The 17,378-nt window shown below is 47.3% G+C and overlaps 1 protein-coding gene across 2 annotated transcripts in view; it reads left to right on the top strand.

Annotated features, from left to right (window-relative positions):
* Positions 1-17,378, top strand: part of PLCG2 (phospholipase C gamma 2) — a 218,497-nt gene that overhangs the window by 112,638 nt on the left and 88,481 nt on the right. For both annotated transcript variants that reach the window (XM_017888219.1, XM_017888218.1), the window contains 2 exons: positions 8,068-8,152; positions 9,694-9,777. In XM_017888219.1, the coding sequence (XP_017743708.1) occupies positions 8,068-8,152; positions 9,694-9,777 (169 nt within the window). The remainder of the gene's footprint in view (positions 1-8,067; positions 8,153-9,693; positions 9,778-17,378) is intronic.

The following is a 17,378-nucleotide window of genomic DNA, read 5'->3' as shown; positions in this document are numbered from 1 at the left end:
TAAACGCTGTTTTGGTTTTCCTTAGATTAATGCATTGTCATTTCAGAAATCATTTCCTGCTTGATACACAAAGAGCTGCTCCCAGTCCTTGATGATTATTGTGAATATTGCTGCTGTGGAAACCTTTGGTCTATCTTTCTGTAAACTCATTTGAGGTGGCTGTGGGTAGGATAAATTCTCAGAAATGAATATCAGCAGCACAGTGTTTGCTGGTCTAATAGTTTGATAGCTAGAAGTAGCAATTTATGTAATATTTCTACCAGTGGGGCAAGAAGGCGTCCATTTCCTGATGATTTATTGTGCCATTAGACTTTGATCTTTGTTCATCTACAACCGAGGCAACCAAGTGTTTTTGCTTAAACTTGCTTTCTTTATGGGTGAGGTTGAACATTTTTAAGTCATTTTTTTTGGAGATATGATTCAGCTCTTAATAATGTAATGATAAAAACTACCATTTGGCTGGGCGTGGTGGAGTACACCTATATTCCCAGCACTTTGGGAGGCAGAGGCAGGCAGATTGCCTGAGCTCAGGAGTTTGAGACCGGCCTGGGCAACATGGTAAAACCCTGTCTCTTCTAAAATACAAAAAATTCGCCGGGCATGGCGGCGTGCACCTGTAGTCCGAACTACTCAGGAGGCTGAGGCAGGAGAATCGCTTGAACCCGGGAGGTGGAGGTTGCAGTGAGCTGAGATCGTGCCACTGCACTCCAGCCTGGGTGACAGAGCAAGATTCCGTCTCAAAAACCAAACCAAAGAAACAAACAAACAAAAAACAACAACAACAAACCAAAAAAAAACCCCAAAACAAAAACAAAAAAACCCCTACGATTTATTTAACACCTGTGTATTTGGCATGTCAGGAATTGCATTGAGCACTTCAGTCCTTATCTCATGTTAGCCTCACATGAGACACCTTATTTTTTTGGTAAAATATTCCTTTCGTTCATTCTTGGTTTATTTATGTCATTATTCTATGTGGATATGTCATTATCCTATCTAGATATGTCATTATCCTGGTTCATATCCAATAACTAAACTCAGCTCTCCTATTTTGTTCCTGAAAATCTTTCCATCTTGAAGGTGACTTCATGTCTGGTCAATGTCCTCTGTTACTTGTTGGCTTCAGGGTTTGGGTGAGCTTCCCTGGTCTCTTCTCCTGCCCAGTGGGAGGATTTGGAACTCTTAACCAGGAAGTGGTTAAAAGTCTAGTAAAGTTAGGTCAGCCATTAGCTCACTCCATGTTTTTCTGTCCACCTGCCTTTCTCTCTCCTCTTCTTCTCATCCAACATGCCCTGACTGCTCCCCCATGCTGGGCCACCCTCTAATGTTACTGAGGTGGATTAAATGAGGTCCTTGTGTTGGAAGATTTGGTGCACACTGGTCTCTTTCAGCCTCGGAGGTGATGCCTTCTCTGCATTTTCTTTCTCTGTGGCTTATGGTGAATCATAGCTGAGATTGGCACAGGACTGAGGGAGGGAGCCACCCTCAGTGCCTCTCTCCACGTGGTGCTGGTATGGGGTGGCCAGTCTGGCTCTGAAGTCTGCTCTTCATCTGTGAAGTCAAGAAATGGATACCTCCCTCTTGCTCAGGAGGGATTCTGGCAAGTCCTGCATAAAGATCCATCTTCCCATCGGCTGGTCCAGGACCCTCTGCAGAGAGAACCTTTTTTGTTTCTGGACTGAGTTCATCCCTGCATGCTCACTGGTTTCCTCTCCTCCACCCCCCTCCCAGTAGGCGGAGCCCCGCTCTCTGTCAACATGTGGAAAATCCCACCTTACCCGTGGTTCTGGGAAGCCTGGAGGGAGCTTTGCAAAAGAAACTTTGACCAAGCTGCCAATGAAAGAGCAACCAACTTCTATTCTGCCAATTTCCCTCCCTTTCCTGTCACCCACGAGACTAATCATGTTTCCTGAAAGAAAACAAAGGAGCCACAGAAGCAGAGGAAAGGCTGAAGGCGAGAGGGCGCAGGCTCAGGGTTGGCCCAGCCTGGGCAATGGACAAGTCTTAGGTATTTTGCTTGGCCCAAGCACCCTGTTTCATTTTTAGACTTTTCTAGAGGCAAATGGTAGCAGCAGGCATTTGTTTATAGCCTGCTTTGCAGTCATGGCTGTAATAAGTACTTCACGTCCTTAGGATACGCTCTTGGCTGATGGGTGAGCTGGGTGCTCTCAGACCCATTTTCTATGTGAGGACACTGAGGCCCAGAGAGGTTAAGTGACTTGACTAAAGTAGCCCAGGTTGTCAGGGGTGGCACCAGGGTTTGCAGACTCACTATCCCCACTGGTGTTACTTTCCCTTTTTTTTTTTTTTTTTTTTTTTTTTTTTTGAGACCGAGCCTTACTCAGCTGCCCAGGCTGGAGTGCAGTGGCTCCATTTCAGCTCACTGCAAGCTCCGCCTCCCGGGTTCACGCCATTCTCCTGCCTCAGCCTCCTGAGTAGCTGGGACTACAGGCACCTGCCACCATGCCTGGCTAATTATTTGCATTTTTAGTAGAGATGAGGTTTCGCCATGTTAGCCAGGATGGTCTCAATCTCCTGACCTTGTGATCCGCCGACTTGGCCTCCCAAGTGCTGGATTACACCCGGCGAGCCACCATGCCTGGCCACTTTTCGCTTCCTCCCCTGCCCTCCGCTCCTCCTCCTCCCCCTCCCTCCCTTCCTCCCTCCCTCCTCCGCTCCCTTCCTTCCTTCCTTCTTCCTTCCTTTCCTCCTTCCTTCCTTCCTTCCATGTACTATTGGCTGAGCATGATGACTGACACCTGTAATCCTAGCACTTTGGGAGGCCAAGGCAGGTGGATCGCTTGAGCTCAGAAGTTACACACCAGTCTGGGCAACATGGCGAAACCCCATCTGTACAAAAAGTACAAAAAAGTTAGCTGGGTGTAGTGGTGCACATTTGTAGCCCTGCTACTTGAGAGACTGAGGTGGGAGGATCATCTGAGCCCACGGAGGTCCAGGCTTCAGTGAGCCGTGATTGTGCCACTGAGCTCCAGCCTGGGCAACAGAGTGAGATCCCATTTAAAAAAAAACAAAAAACAAAACCAAAACAAAAGAATTGTGCTGTTGAGAGCTGGGGAAATAGAGAAATCTTTCCTTCCCCACCCTGACCAATCACCTTATAATTTAAAAAAACTAAAAACAAATGTTAAAATTTGTTTTAGTGTGGTAACAACAATAAATCATAGAACAACATTGATCATTTTAACCGTTCTTAGATAGGTAGTTCTGTGGAATGAAGTGTATCATGTTGTCGTGCTCCCGTCACCACCATCCATCTCCAGAACTTTTTCATCGTCTCAAACTGAGACTCTGCAGCCATTAAGTGGTAATTCTCCATTGCTTCTCTCTTTAGCCCCTGGAAACCACCACTCTACTCTGTCTCTCTGGACTGGATTGCTCCAGGTACCTCGTATAAGTGGACTAATACAATATTCGTCCTTTTGTATCTGGCTTATTTCACTTAGTGTAATGTCTCCAAGTTTCATTGGTGTTGTAGCATGTGTTAGAATCTTCTTCCTTTTTAAGGCTGAATAATGTTCCATTGTACAGATAGACCACATTTTGTTTATCTACTTGTCCATCGATGGATACTTGAATTGCGCCCACCTTTTGGCAATTGTGAATAGTGCTGCTATGAACATGGGTGTACAAATCTGTTTGAGTCTCTGCTTCAGATTCCTTTGTGTATGTATCCAGAAGCTGAATTGCTGGATCAAATGGCAATTCTGTTTATTTTTGCAGAACTGCTATACTGTTTTCTGTTGCAGCTACACCTTCCATGGCAATGCACAGGTTTCTATTTTCTTCATATCCTCACCAACACTTACTTCCTTTCTGTCCTCTGCCCTTGCCCCCGTGCCTTATAACACTGGATTTGCATAAGCAGGATGTGCACTTCCCTTTGTCCTTTAGCCCTGGCAGGGACAGAAGAGGAGGTGGCAAAGGGCAAGGGGGTTGCAGGTGGAAGGCAGGTGGGTGGGCCCATTTATCTCCTTCAACATGAATGCAAATAGGCTTCCTATTCGAGGTTCCAGAATATTAGAGTCGCCTGGGGAGCTTTAGCAGAACCACACGAGTAGAGATTCAGATTTTACTGTCCTGGGCATGGCCTCTGGCATTGGAATTTTTTTTAAATGAGATTCTACTGTGAAGCTGGGGTTGAAGATTAGGGCTGACTGGAGAGCAATTTTCAAATTTCAGCGGGCATCGGAATCCCCTGGAGGATTTGTGAGCGTGGGGGCTGCTGGGCTCCACCTCACGGTGGCTGATTGAGTCGGTGGTGGGCAGGGCTCAAGAATTTGCATTTCAACCAATCCCCAGGTGATGTAGATGCTGCTGGTCTGGGAGCTACTTATAGAAGGAGAACTCTGGGGCTGCGCGGTCGGGCGGGGCGCCCCTCACCGCAGGTGGCCATTTCAACAAAACAAAACCAAATAAAAGTACTTAGCTTCTCAGTGGAACTAGCTGCATTTCAGGGGCTCAGCAGCCCCGTGTGGCTGGCGGCTAGTACCACAGACAGCACAGATGTCTCCATCATTGTCGAAAGTTGTCAGACAGCACTGAGGTTTGAATCTCAGATCTCACAGTAACTGGTTGTGTGAATTGGGGTAAATAATTTAATTTCTCTGGGCCTCGTTTTCCTCATGTGTAAAAGATAAAAATAATAGTTCCCACCTCCCAGGGCAGATGTGAGGGTTCAGGAGTTAATATGTGAAGGGTGCGCGGACCGTGCCTGGCTCGTGGTAAGCACTTGACGAACGTTTCTTATTGCCGTTGTTGCTGCAAAAGAGCTGGGGGCAGTGGAGGTGCCGGCCCAGCCTCAGCGTGACTGGTAAGTGTCAGGGGGCTACCATCTTTGTTTGGTGATGGCTGCCTGGGTGCAGAGTTGAAGAACCGTGGGAGCCTCCCGGGCTGAGCAGGGAGGACACTGTGATTGTTCAGTGCTGTCTGCCATGGGAGAGGGAGGGGCTGTTGGTGACTCATTCAGGGAATAGTTGCCGTCCTTCCCCAAAGGTTCCTTCCCACCTTCCTTGGTTCCTAACTCACAGCTCTAGGTTGAGCTCCCAGGAAACACGATCTGAGATGTAGGTTTGTGTGCAGGAGGCTTACTGGGGAGTCCATGGGGGGTTGTGGAAAGCATGGGGGAGGGAAGGCCGCTGGAACAGGCAGTCGGGGAGTCACAGTCATGGCCCGGGCAGACCTGATGGGGAGCTCTGAGCATGGCCTGTGGAGCTGTCCTGAATTGAGACTAGAGGGCCAGGCCTTCGTTCCCGTGCGTGGACCAGGTCAGAGCTGGCTGCCTTGGAAGGGGCTTTGACCTGGGCAAGGCACTCTGTCTAGGGGATGACAGGTTGCAGAGAGGGGTGAAGCTGAGCCATTGGCTTCCTCCCCTGCAGCGCTGGGGCTCAGCCTGCCTGTGCTGGTTTCAGTCGGGCCATGCAGCAGGACACACACACACCCAGAGGCGGGAGTGAGGCAGGGGCTCGCCTAGGGGAAAATTGGGTGAGGCTGTCCCGGCACTAGGAGCCCGAAGAAGCTCTCAGCCTCCAGTGTTTACACTGTAAGGGGAGGCCTTTGGACCAGGTGGGTTCCCATGTTCCAAGTGCTTGAACGCTCATGTCCCTGGTTCCTGGTTTTTTTTCCACTGGTTGTTGAGCAGCTGCTCTGGCCCCTCAGGCCCCTCAGTCTCTCTCTTTCTGGACATGGGATGGTTCCTTTGCCCTGCTGCTGCCTGGGCTCCCGGGGGACCCTGACCTCCCCCTTGCTCCCAGGATGTGCTCCACTGGGGCACCAGCATGGTCTGGCTCCTCTCCCCACGACCCCTCTCACTGCTGCTCTGGCAGCGCCTGTTCCCGCTGTTCCTCTACCTTCATCCTGCCCTGGCCCAGGACTACCCCCAGGGCTGAGGCAGAAAGGTTTTTGCAAGCCCCTGGGGCAAATTCCCTAGCCTGCTGGCTGCTCTGCCCAGCCAGCCCCAGCTAGCCCAACAGGGACTTTTTCTGCCCTCGAGGTCTGTCTGTGAAAGCCGTGGGTGGTGTGCCTACGGTTTGAGGACGTGGGTGGGGAGCATCTTGTGAGCTGAAGTCTCTGCTGTTAGACGCTTAGAACCAGAGGAAAAGGCTGGAGGTGGGGACACAGGATGGCCAGAGTCACACTGGACCTTCTCCAGGGCAGTGGCTGGGCAGTGACGTGGTGCTTCCTTCCGCATGCCACAGCAGAAGCTGGGAGGACGTTGCAGGGAAACAGGGCTGTTTTCTCCTACAAGCTGGGGCAAGCTTTCTCTCTTGACCACCCTGTCTTAGCTCTGCTGGACACTTGGCTCCAGCCAGAAGGGTCTGGATCTCATATTCTTGACCCACTCACCCCACTAATTTAACCTCTGGTTGTGTGAGCGAGTCGCTGGGAGGCAGTCAGGTGTGCACCAAACTGATTGGTGCCTCAGTTTCCTCACCTGGAAGATGGAGATGATCATGGTACCTGCCTTGTAAATTGTTCAAGCATCTAACAGGTGAATATGCCTATAGGGCACCACCTAGAACAATACCTGACACCTGATTAGCACTATTGAAGTTTCAGCTTTTGTTACCATTCTTACTACTGCTGCTGCTCCTTTTGCCTGGGACATGTTCTCCGTTGCTTCCCTCTATTTTTGCTTTTTTTGAGACGGAGTCTCGCTCTGTCATCCAGGCTGGAGTGCAGCGGCGTGATCTCGGCTCACTGCAAGCTCTGCCTCCCAGATTCACACCATTCTCCTGCCTCAGCCTCCTGACAGGCGCCCGCCACCACGCCTGGCTGATTTTTTTGGTATTTTTAGTAGAGACAGGGTTTCACCGTGTTAGCTGGGATAGTCTCGATCCTCTGACCTCGTGATCCACCCGCCTTGGCCTCCCAAAGTGCTGGGATTATAGGCGTGAGCCACTGCGCCCGGCCCTTTCTTCCCTCTTAAGCTGAACCTCACTCTGTGACTTCAAAGAAACACTCATGCAGATTCCTGTGACCGAGCGCTGGAATTTGATTCAGATCCAGGCTCTGCTGCCTGCCATCCAGCTCCAAGCCCTGAGTTGTGTACCCTCGTGACATCCCGCCCTTGGCTGTTCTGAGCCCTGGGGGTCAATCATGTGTACTTTGCAGAAGGTAGAATCTGGTGAGCAATTAGGCAACCTTAACACCTGGATGACCCCAGAGCAGCCTGGCATACAGTAGGTGCTCATGTAGGCCTTGTTCCTTCCCAGTTCCCCTCTCTGGCCCTTAGTGACCTTGCCTTGCTCTGAACCCCAGTGGCATTAAAAGAAACCTTTATTTTTTAACTTAATTTTGGGGGTACAGGGGGTCCCCACTTACTCTATATCCCTCTTGTCTCTTCACAGTGCCAGACTAGAGTCAAGCTCAGCTGGCTCTTTCCCGGCTGACTCTGCCAAGCCCGTTCTGTGGCTGTGGTTCCTCTGGGTGGCAGGTGGAGTCAGTGGGAGTCTTGTTCATCCCTTCATGTGTGTCACGAATTAGGTGACAAAGTGTTTGGCTACGTGAAGCATGTCATAGTTACTCCTGCTGTTTACCCAAGCTTCACTGAATTTCTTCACTCTGACATTCAGAATCCTGGGCAGAAATCGCATCATGTCAACACCTACATTGGGCCTTTGGGATTTCTGTGGCATTTTGTATTGAGATTATCTGGTCATCTGACACCATTTTCTGCTCACACTGAATCTCCTGGAGGACCTTCCTCCATGGCCATTCTCGAAGGGTGGGGACCCTCCTCATTGGGACATCACCCTGTACTGGGGATCTCCAGTGTAGGTGCCTCCTCACTGGGGCATCATCCTACACTGTGAGTCTCCTGTGTGACCCCTATCTGTGGACATTCCTGAAGGGTGCCCTTGAGCTTTGCTCATTGAAGTGTCACCTCTACCTTGACCCAGTGTCTTGTTCCTAGTTAGTGCTCCATAAACAACTGTTGACCAGGCTCTCTTAGAGAGGGCTGCCCGAGGTGGAAACTGATGGGAGCAGCTAAACCCTGTGCTGTTGAAAACCCTCAAGGTGACAGAGCTGGGTCTCCCTTTTTTGCAGCATCAGTCTCCGAGAGTTGAAGACCATCTTGCCCCTGATCAACTTTAAAGTGAGCAGTGCCAAGTTCCTTAAAGATAAGTTTGTGGTAAGTTTCATGGCTCGGCCTGGGAATTTTATGAATGCAGTGACTTAACCTCTCTCATGAAGCTGTGACTTGCCTTTGAGTTCCGTGGAATAGTGCCCAAGAAAGTCCTTTGCCTCCAGAGTACATCTTAGTTCAGACAGAGGGATCATAGACATATCTGAGGACCATAGTCTCCATCCTCGCAGAGGATGTAATCGATAAAGACCATGTTTACTGAGCTGTTGGACTTGGAACATCTACCCTCAGACCTGTTTTTCATTAGTCCAGCTTTCCCTGTTTCCCTGACTATACTGCAGCCCATTTTTTCCCTAGTGAAATGAATGCATGTATGTCTTTTGGAAAATACTATGAAAAATTCCTTGTGTAGGGTACCAGGACCATGGCAGTTTGTATGCAAGTCCTGGTAGTGTAGCTGTTAGAGTTGGCTCTTTATTCTTCTGTTTCTCCAACCATCCATCCTTCCGTATATCATTTAATTAATTTTGTTGTGTAATCAAGTTGTTGGTGAGGCTGGGCAGTAAAGCTACTCCAGGAGTGATGGGATATAGCACAGGAGGTGAGGCAAGGATGGAGATGATGGGCACTGATTTTTGCCTACAGGGTAGTACTCATTCTTCTTAGGAAATGCGCAACCCTTCATCCCAGTAGCCCCAGTTGGAGGACCCCAGTGCCCATTGTCAATATCAGCTCCATTACAGGGTTCCTCAGTGGAAAAGCTCATTTCATTTTGTACTAATGAACTCCTGGAAGAATTATCCTATTTTATTGCTTATCAAGCATCCTTTGACTTGCCCCCAGCAATCCATATTAATCCAAGAATAGAAAAAGAGAAAAGAGAAGGTCAGAAGAGGAGAGAGACGGGAGAAGCATTTACCATTGATTGCTACACACCAGCATTTAATTCTTTATCAAGTATTTACTGAACCAGGTGTTTTGCAGGTATCTTGTTCACTTTCAGGGAAGCCCTAGGAGCACAGTGGTGATTCTCCCATTTTACAGATAAAGAAAACTGAGGGTTTGAAAAGGTCAAGGAAATTGCCCAAAGCCTTAAAGCAATTAATTGGAGCTGAGCTTTGTCTGACTCCCAGTGCTTTACAAAATGCCTATATGTACGTACTCTACAAATATGTCTGAAGTTGGAAGTCCAAAGAGAGTGTTTTCTGCCCCAAAATGGAGGAGTTACGCATCATGTCTCTTGCAAACCTGGCTGAGACTCTTCCCTTTTGGGGCTCAAAGGAGGGTCTTACTTGGTAGGTGTCCTTGTGAGTATGTTTTCCCAGACCAGAGGGATTAGGGAATGTGTGGAGAGTTTTGATTCAGAGGAATGTGAGTTTGATTTTAGCCAATGTTTTAGAAAAGCCATGTTAAATAGTGTGACTTCTTCCTTTCAAAAGCCATGATGCTGAAACAACGTGGTCATAGCTCTTCAGCATGCCAAAAAAATTGCATGCAATTTCTGAAATAAAAATTATTCTATAAATAGCATGGAGCCATTCTTACGGTGGACATCAAAAATCATGTCACTTTTTTCATATTTACAGGAAATAGGAGCACACAAAGATGAGCTCAGCTTTGAACAGTTCCATCTCTTCTATAAAAAACTTATGTTTGAGCAGCAAAAATCGGTAAGATGATTCTTGAGCAAGTGATCAAATGATGTTTCTGTTTTCCACGTATTTCCAAGTCTGGCATGTTCCTAAGAAACCCACAAGAAGTGTTGAATCACCATTTTAGTCAAGGAAATATAAATGAGAATGACGAAAGCATACCGTTTTCATCCGTTACATTGGCAAAATTCTTTAACCATGACACAGCTGTGGGGAAAATGTAGAGAAATGGTGTTCATATACCTTCCTGGCGGAAATGTGAATGGCCTTAAGTTTGACTGGAATTTGATCTGAGTCTGTTAAAAGAAAGTGCAACTCACTCTACTGCATTATTTCATTCTGAAAGGAAATTTAGCAAATGGCTGTTATTACTAATAACCATCTCCAGATTGAGGAATTATATGTGTTTCTTCTTTTTACATGTTTGTTTGTTTGAGATAGAGTTTCACTCTGTTGCCCAGCCTGGAGTGCAGTGGTGTGATCTTGGTTCACTGCAATCCTCGCCTCACGGGTTCAAGGGATTCTTGTGCCTTAGCCTCTCAAGTAGCTGGGATTACAGACTTGTGCCACCACGCCAACTAATTTTGTATTTTTTTGAGATGGGGTTTTGCCATATTGGCTGGGCAGGTCTCAGACTTCTAACCTCATGTGATCCGCCCGCCTCCACCTCCTAAAATGCTGGGATTACAGGTGTGAGCCACTGTGCCCAGCCTTTTTTATACTTTTATTCATATTTTTTATGAGGACATATTTTTTGGTTAAAATAATAGACTATTTAAAAATTAAGACGTGTGTATGTTTTGACCTGATAGTGGCATCTTGAAGACTGTATTTTATGAAAGGGAAAACATCAGGGCCTGATAATACATTATCGGATTGTTTATTGCAGTGTTACTTATGCTGGCAAAGTACCAGGGCACCATCTGAATGTCTCTCAGTGGAGGAATTGATGGGTAAATTATGGTCTGTTCGTACTGTGTGACATTATGCAGCTGATTAAGAAGGATGTGTCAGTTCTCTTTCCGTTCATCTGAGATGATATTTGTGACATTTTTTGAGGAAAGCCAGCAGCGGATTTACATGAGGAGTTAGGTCTGCTATTTTGTTAAAAATCAGAATACAGGCCAGGCGCAGTGGTTCATGCCTGTAATCCCAGCACTTTGGGAGCCGAGGCGGGTGGATCATTTGAGATCAGGAGTTTGAGACCAGCCTGGTCAACATGGCAAAACCCCATCACAACTAAAAATAAAAAAATTAGCCAGGCGTGGTGGTGTGCGCCTGTAATCCCAGCTACTCGGGAGGCTAAGGCAGGAGAATCACTTGAACCTGGGAGGCGGAGGTTGCAGTGAGCCGAGATGGTGCCACTGCACTCCAGTCTGGGCAACAGAGCGAGATTCCATCTCAAAACAAACACAAAAACAGAGAATGCAATAATCCTCCTTTTGCTCCTTTTCATGAGTCGGGGAAGGTATGGGAGAAAGCACCTCACATTTAATGTTGATTTTGCGTGTGTGCTGGAAGGGACTGGGAAGATGGGCAGGAAGGATAGTTACCTTTTCTTTGCACAGCTCATTTTCTCTGATATGTTCCAAGTAACATGTTACCTTTGCAACAGAAAGTTCCATAGAGCATAAAGTTTTAAAACTGAGACTATTCTATGTGATGGACCTAGCATAGTACCTGGTAGGTGGCACACATTCAACAAGTAGGGGCTGCTGCTGTTGCTGTCAGGAAAGGGCTTTGCAGACTGCAAAAGAATTCCCAGGGAAAGCTGTGAGGGCATGAGGAGTACCAGGAACTTGGAGTCAGGTGGCTGTGGATTCTCCAGTTAGCTGCATGATCTTGGATGAGCCACTGACTGCTCCTAGCTTCAGTCTTCTGCTCTGTGCAATGGGAAATTGGGAGCTGTGAATAGAAGCATTTTTAAGTGATGAACGTGAATGTTTCTAGAAGACAGTCATTAATTGCTTTCTGCATGCAGGGTTGTGGGCTGGCCACACAGTGAGGCCACTTGATGGGTGATCACTGGCCTTGGGACTTTGGATGTATCTGAGGTAGAGAAATGGGAGGGCCATTTCCTATCTGCCCAGATTGGGGAAAAATGTATTTCATAGAGTGGATCATTGAATTGCAATGTGTTCATTTGTTCACATATATAATAATTAGTTATTGGTTTGCCAAATGAAATAGAAAGATTGCAGGCTTGGGAGTTGGGAGAACTGGATTCTAGACCAACTTGACCTCTAACTGACCAAGTGATGTTGGGGGAAGCCATCTCTGTCCTCTCACTTAGCCTTTTCTATAAAATGAAGGTACTAAATGAGATCAATGGTTATAAAACTTTTAAAAGTCTGTAATCCCCTCTCCTTTAAACAAGAAACCCACAACAAAAACCATGATTCATAAAAGCTTATCAGAATACTTTTGAAGATTAAAACCTGTAACTTTAAAAATAGTCCTTGAGAACAATGACATGTGTCATTGAACATAGAACATGTCGTAGAACAATGATGAGAGCGTGTGTATGAAATTCGGAATGGTGACGATTGTCATCTTATGCAATTGACCAGGATTGAGAAAAACTCGATTTACTCAAGATAAGTAGTTGCAAATAACAGTTTTTTTTTAAAAATAATAGTTTACCTTGACATTTCAAGATGCTGTGTTATCAGACAGATGCCAGGCAAAGTTTGAAATTAGGATTTGTAGATGGCTGGGAGCAGTAGCTCATGCCTGTAATCCCACCACTTTGGGAGGCCAAGGCAGGAGGATCCTTTGAGCTCAGGAGTTTGAGACTAGCTTGGGCAACATAGTGAGACCCCGTCTGTATTATTAAATAACACTAAAAATTAAAAAAAGATTTGCACAAAATCTATTTCACCTGCCAACAGATTAACCCATTCATTGATGGTTTCCACTGTGGTAAAATTCCACCTGAGAGGTATTTCAACCTGTACTTTTAATTATGGCTCTTATGAAGGCTAGTCTGGGTGTTTGTGTTTATGAGGGAGAAAAAGAAATTTGAGTCAGAGTTTTACGGAATCTCGGAACCCTCTGGGGTACCCTAGATTGCCCCATGTGGAACTTCGTATGGGAAAGATTCTGCAGATACCAAAGGCTGACCCCTGGTGGCCAGAATGCCACATTGAGCCTGCACCTGGTTGTACTTGATCTAATGGTTTAAATATGTTAAAAATTAATTGCCTACATTTAAAACTTGAGAGATTATATTATGTATTAAAATCTAGATTTTTGGCTTCCCTTGGGAAAAAAGTCAAGATCTGGCTATAAAGAGGGTCACGTCACTCCATGGAATGGTCCACATTCTCTGTATTGACCCAGGCCTGTATAGCTCTGTCTGTTCATTTATGGTGCTTACCTGACCCCTAAAGGAGTTTTGCTTTGGCAACCCTCATCTCCACTGTTTGAGGGTATAACTCTCCAGTTTGGTCACTGCATTTTAAAAATTTAGTGTAAAGACAGATTTGAATAACAAAGTCCCAAGCTTATATGGATGGTTTCTGGCCAGCTCTAAGAGCCTCACTGCTGTTGTGTAGGTAAATGCCCATCCCCTAACCTGTTGTTTACTTCCTGCTCCTGGCTGGAAGCACAGGGCAGAGAAAAGTATCTGTTCTGTGATTTAAGGGGGAGGAGGGCCTCGCTGGATTTCTCAGGCTCCTGCAGGAGACAGAGCTATTTATGGTGACTCGTAATCCCCAGACCTAAATCCAGGGAGTGGGTTCACGCTTATCAGTAGCCAAATGATTTCCATTGTGAGCTTGCCAGCTCCTCTTTGTGTCTGACCACCTGCCTACGTTGCAGCTCTCGAGCCTCAAAGTTTCCAAAAGTTTGGCAGCAGCAGGAGGATAAGAAATGTAATCTCATGTTTGTGTCTCCCTGGTGAGGGGATATACCTCTAACTAGGCTGTGATAACAATATCATTAACAAAGATGATAGCCAACATTTTCTCAGGTGGGCTATATGCTAGGCACGGTCCTGTGTGGTATTTCTGTTTTTTCTTTTGTTTTTTGAGACAGAGTCTTGCTCTGTCGCCTAGGCTGGAGTGCAGTGGCACGATCTTCATTCACTGCAACCTCTGCCTCCCGGGTTCAAGCGATTCTCCCTGCCTCAGCCTCCCGAGTAGCTGGGATTACAGGCATGCACCACCACACCTGGCTAATTTTTGTATTTTTAGTAGAAATGGAGTTTCACCATGTTGGCCATGCTGGTCTCGAGCTCCTGACCTCAAGTGATCCGCCTGCCTCGGCTTCCCAAAGTGCTAGGATTACAGGTGTGAGCCATCATGCCCGGTCTGTTCTGTGTTTTGTATACATTTAATTCCCTCCAGAGCCCTGTGGAAGAGCTACTGTTGTTGTTGCCATTTTAGGGATTAAGAAAGTGAGGTCCAGAGAGGTCACTTTGCTGAAGGTCAGGCCACTAACTAGTCAGCTGCAGAGCTAGGATTTGATTTTCTGCCCAACTTCGATGCACAGCCACGGAATACTTCTTAATTTTTGAATCCTTTGTATTAAAGAAAATGTAAAGCATATACACAGAGAGAATAGCGTAACAGATGCTAAGTTAGCAGATGTATCATCAGCTGACTTCAGCCATTATCACCTTGATGATGCCCTCACCCAAGTCCCTTTTCTCACATTTTGTAGCAGACCTCACACGACATATCACATCCTCTGCCAATGTTGTAATTTAATACCTGGCTATGTGACTGCTACCCTGCTACGTCCTGATCAAACCTGTGAAGTTCCCTGTGGTTACAGCATTCTTAAGTAAAAATAGAAGGCACTTGCCAATAATAAAAAAGGAAATTGAGAAGCCTGCCGACTTATCAGTGGCTGTCCCTATGATCCAGTAAGACACTGAAGGATTGTTCTGCTGGATTTTGCACGGTGTGGGCATGGGGGGAGTGAGTGATGAGCATTCTGTGACGATGTTTGTGCAGGAGCTCGGAGATCTTGCAGTTTATTCTCATTGTCAGCTGCTGGCGAGAGGAGAGTCCACAGTGGAGAAGTTAGCAGATACAATCGCTGGTTACCTCTTCTCCCTCTTCTCCCTCTTCTCCCTCTTCTCCCTCTTCTCCCTCTTCTCCCTCTTCCCTCCGTCTCTCCTTCCCTCCCTCTCTCCTTCCCTCCCTCTCTCCTTCCCTCCCTCTCTCCTTCCCTCCCTCTCTCCTTCCCCCTCTCTCCTTCTGTCTTTCTTTCTCTCTCTTTCTCTCTCTTTCTCTCTTTCTCTTTCTCTCTCTTTCTCTCTCTTTCTCTCTCTCTGTCTCTCTCTTTCTCTCTCTCTTTCTCTCTCTTTCTCTCTCTCTTTCTCTCTCTCTCTCTTTCTCTCTCTCTCTCTTTCTCTCTCTCTTTCCCTCTCTTTCTCTCTCTCTCTCTCTTTCTCTTTTTCTTTCTTTGCTTTCTCTTTCTTTCTTTGTCTTTTCTTTCTTTCTTTTCTTTCTTTTCTTTTCTTTCGTTTTTGAGACAGGGTCTCACTTTGTCACCTAGGCTGGAGTGCAATGGCACATTCATGGCTCACTGTAGCCTCGAACTCCCTGGCTCACATGACCCTCCCACCTCAGCCTCCGGAGTACCTGGGACCAAAGGCGGGTGCCACCATGCAGGTTAATTTTCGTATTTTTTGTAGAGACAGTTTCACCATGTTACCCAGGCTAGTCTTGAACTGCTGAGCTCAAGTGATCTACCCGCCTTGGCCTCCCAAAGTGCTGGGATTACAGACGTGAGCCACTGTGCCTGAGCTAGCTTTTCTATTAATGAGATTTTACCGTCGGCCTTCCAGAACCAAATGGTTCCTACAGCCTAAGTACCACTGAGTGTGTAAGAGCAGCTGCAGTTTTGAAAGGGCGTGTGCCGGAAGCCATGTGGGAAAACTCCATTCCTCCCCCTCCCTTTCTTAGTGCCCCGGTCCCTGCTTCCGTGACCCCCTCCCCCTAGCATGGCCCCTTCTCTTGTCCAGCTGGTAACTTCTCCTGGGGCCCGACTCAAAGATGACGTTTCCCTGTAGCCTTTTAGCTATCAGAGAAAATTCGTTTATTTCTTATTTTAGTCACTCATCCAGTAAATGTGTGTGTGACCCAAGAGGGCACAATGGTTAATGATATAGATGTTTCTCCTGACATCACTGGCCCTTTGCTGGGATGGGAAGGTTCCGGGATGTTGTCCAGAGTGACACAAGGCCCAGTCCAACCCCTGTCCCTTGGTTATGTAGAATCTGACCACATAACCCTCCATGGTAATGCCGCACATAAATTAACTGCTATCTCCACTGTGCACCCATAGCATCTAGAATATTCTCTGATTGCTGGAATCTCATTTATTGTATGTACATTTGCACGTGCGGTGTGGGATGCTGGAGATTTACCAAGGTGAGCCTGGGTTGAAATTCTGGCTCCTGGACTTGTGAGGAGAAAAGTCCTTGCCTCCCTGGGCTTATTTCTTGTTTCTGAAATGGGGCTTATTTTACTACCTGATGGGATCGGCGGGAGGAGTGTCTGAGACTGTGACCATCTGGCCCCAGCGCATGGAGCCCATGTTAATTTCCTGGGGCCACTGTAGCAAGTACTGCAACTTGTGGCTTAAAAACAGCAGAAGTTTACTCCCTCACTGTACTGGAGGTTAAAGTCCAGAATCAAGGTGTTGGCAGGGCCACACCACCTCGGAAGGCTCCAGGGAAGGATGGCTTCCAGGCCACTTTCGGGGCTTCTGGTGGCTGCCAGCAGTGCTTCAAGCGTTCCTCGGGGTGTGGACGTCTCCTGGCTGCTGGTGGCCTGCCAGCAATCCTGGAAGTGTTCCTCGGCGTGTAGATGCCATCGCTCCTTGGCTTGTGGATGGCATTGTGCCAGTCTCTGCCTCCATCATCACATGGCTTCCTTTCCTCCGTGTGTTTCTCTGTCTCCAAATCTCTCTCTTGTAAGAAGCCAGTCACAGGAGGTAGCAGTCATGTAGCCACCCTAGCCCAGCATGGCCTCATCTTAACTTGATTGCACCTTGCAAAGACCCTAATTCCAAAGAAGGTCATGCTCATGGGTACTGGGTGTTAGGACTTGGACACGTATGCCCGGGGACACCATCCTACGTATCATATTGACTATAACTTCTATCTTTAGAACATCTTCCTTGACCACCTATGCCCCATACCCCCAGCTACAGCCCCATTTCTCTGCCCCCTTTAAAGTAACCTACTCCAAGAGCTGTCTACGCTTCCCTTCTTCCGGCTGTCTCTGGAGTCTATTCCCATCTTGTTTCCGTCCCTGCCTCCTAGGTCACTTCATTTTGGCCCGTCACCCGTCGCCTCCCTGTGTTGTGAATCCAGAAGTGTGCTCCATGGTCTTTATCTTGTCCACTCAGCAGCACACGTCAAAGCTGGTCACTCTCTCCTTGATGTTGTAACTCGCCTTTGGGATGCCACGCCATCTTCCTTCTGTTGCCTCACTGTTCTCTTGCAGCGTTTGTGGCTCTTGGCTTTCGGTTGTTCTTTTTCGTTCCCTGTCCTGCTCTGCATCCCAGGGCCGCCGATTCCTGCAAGCACGTTGCTTTAACAAGCAGAGTGTCCAGGCAGGGAGTTGCAGGGTCTGGCGGAGGAGAAGCGAGGTCTTTCC

The sequence above is a fragment of the Rhinopithecus bieti genome, unplaced genomic scaffold (genome assembly GCF_001698545.2).
Source record: "Rhinopithecus bieti isolate Rb0 unplaced genomic scaffold, ASM169854v2 scaffold_17826, whole genome shotgun sequence".
Taxonomy (NCBI): domain Eukaryota; kingdom Metazoa; phylum Chordata; class Mammalia; order Primates; family Cercopithecidae; genus Rhinopithecus; species Rhinopithecus bieti.
Note: the sequence above shows the minus strand (reverse complement) of the source record. Positions and strands in the feature narration are given on the sequence as shown.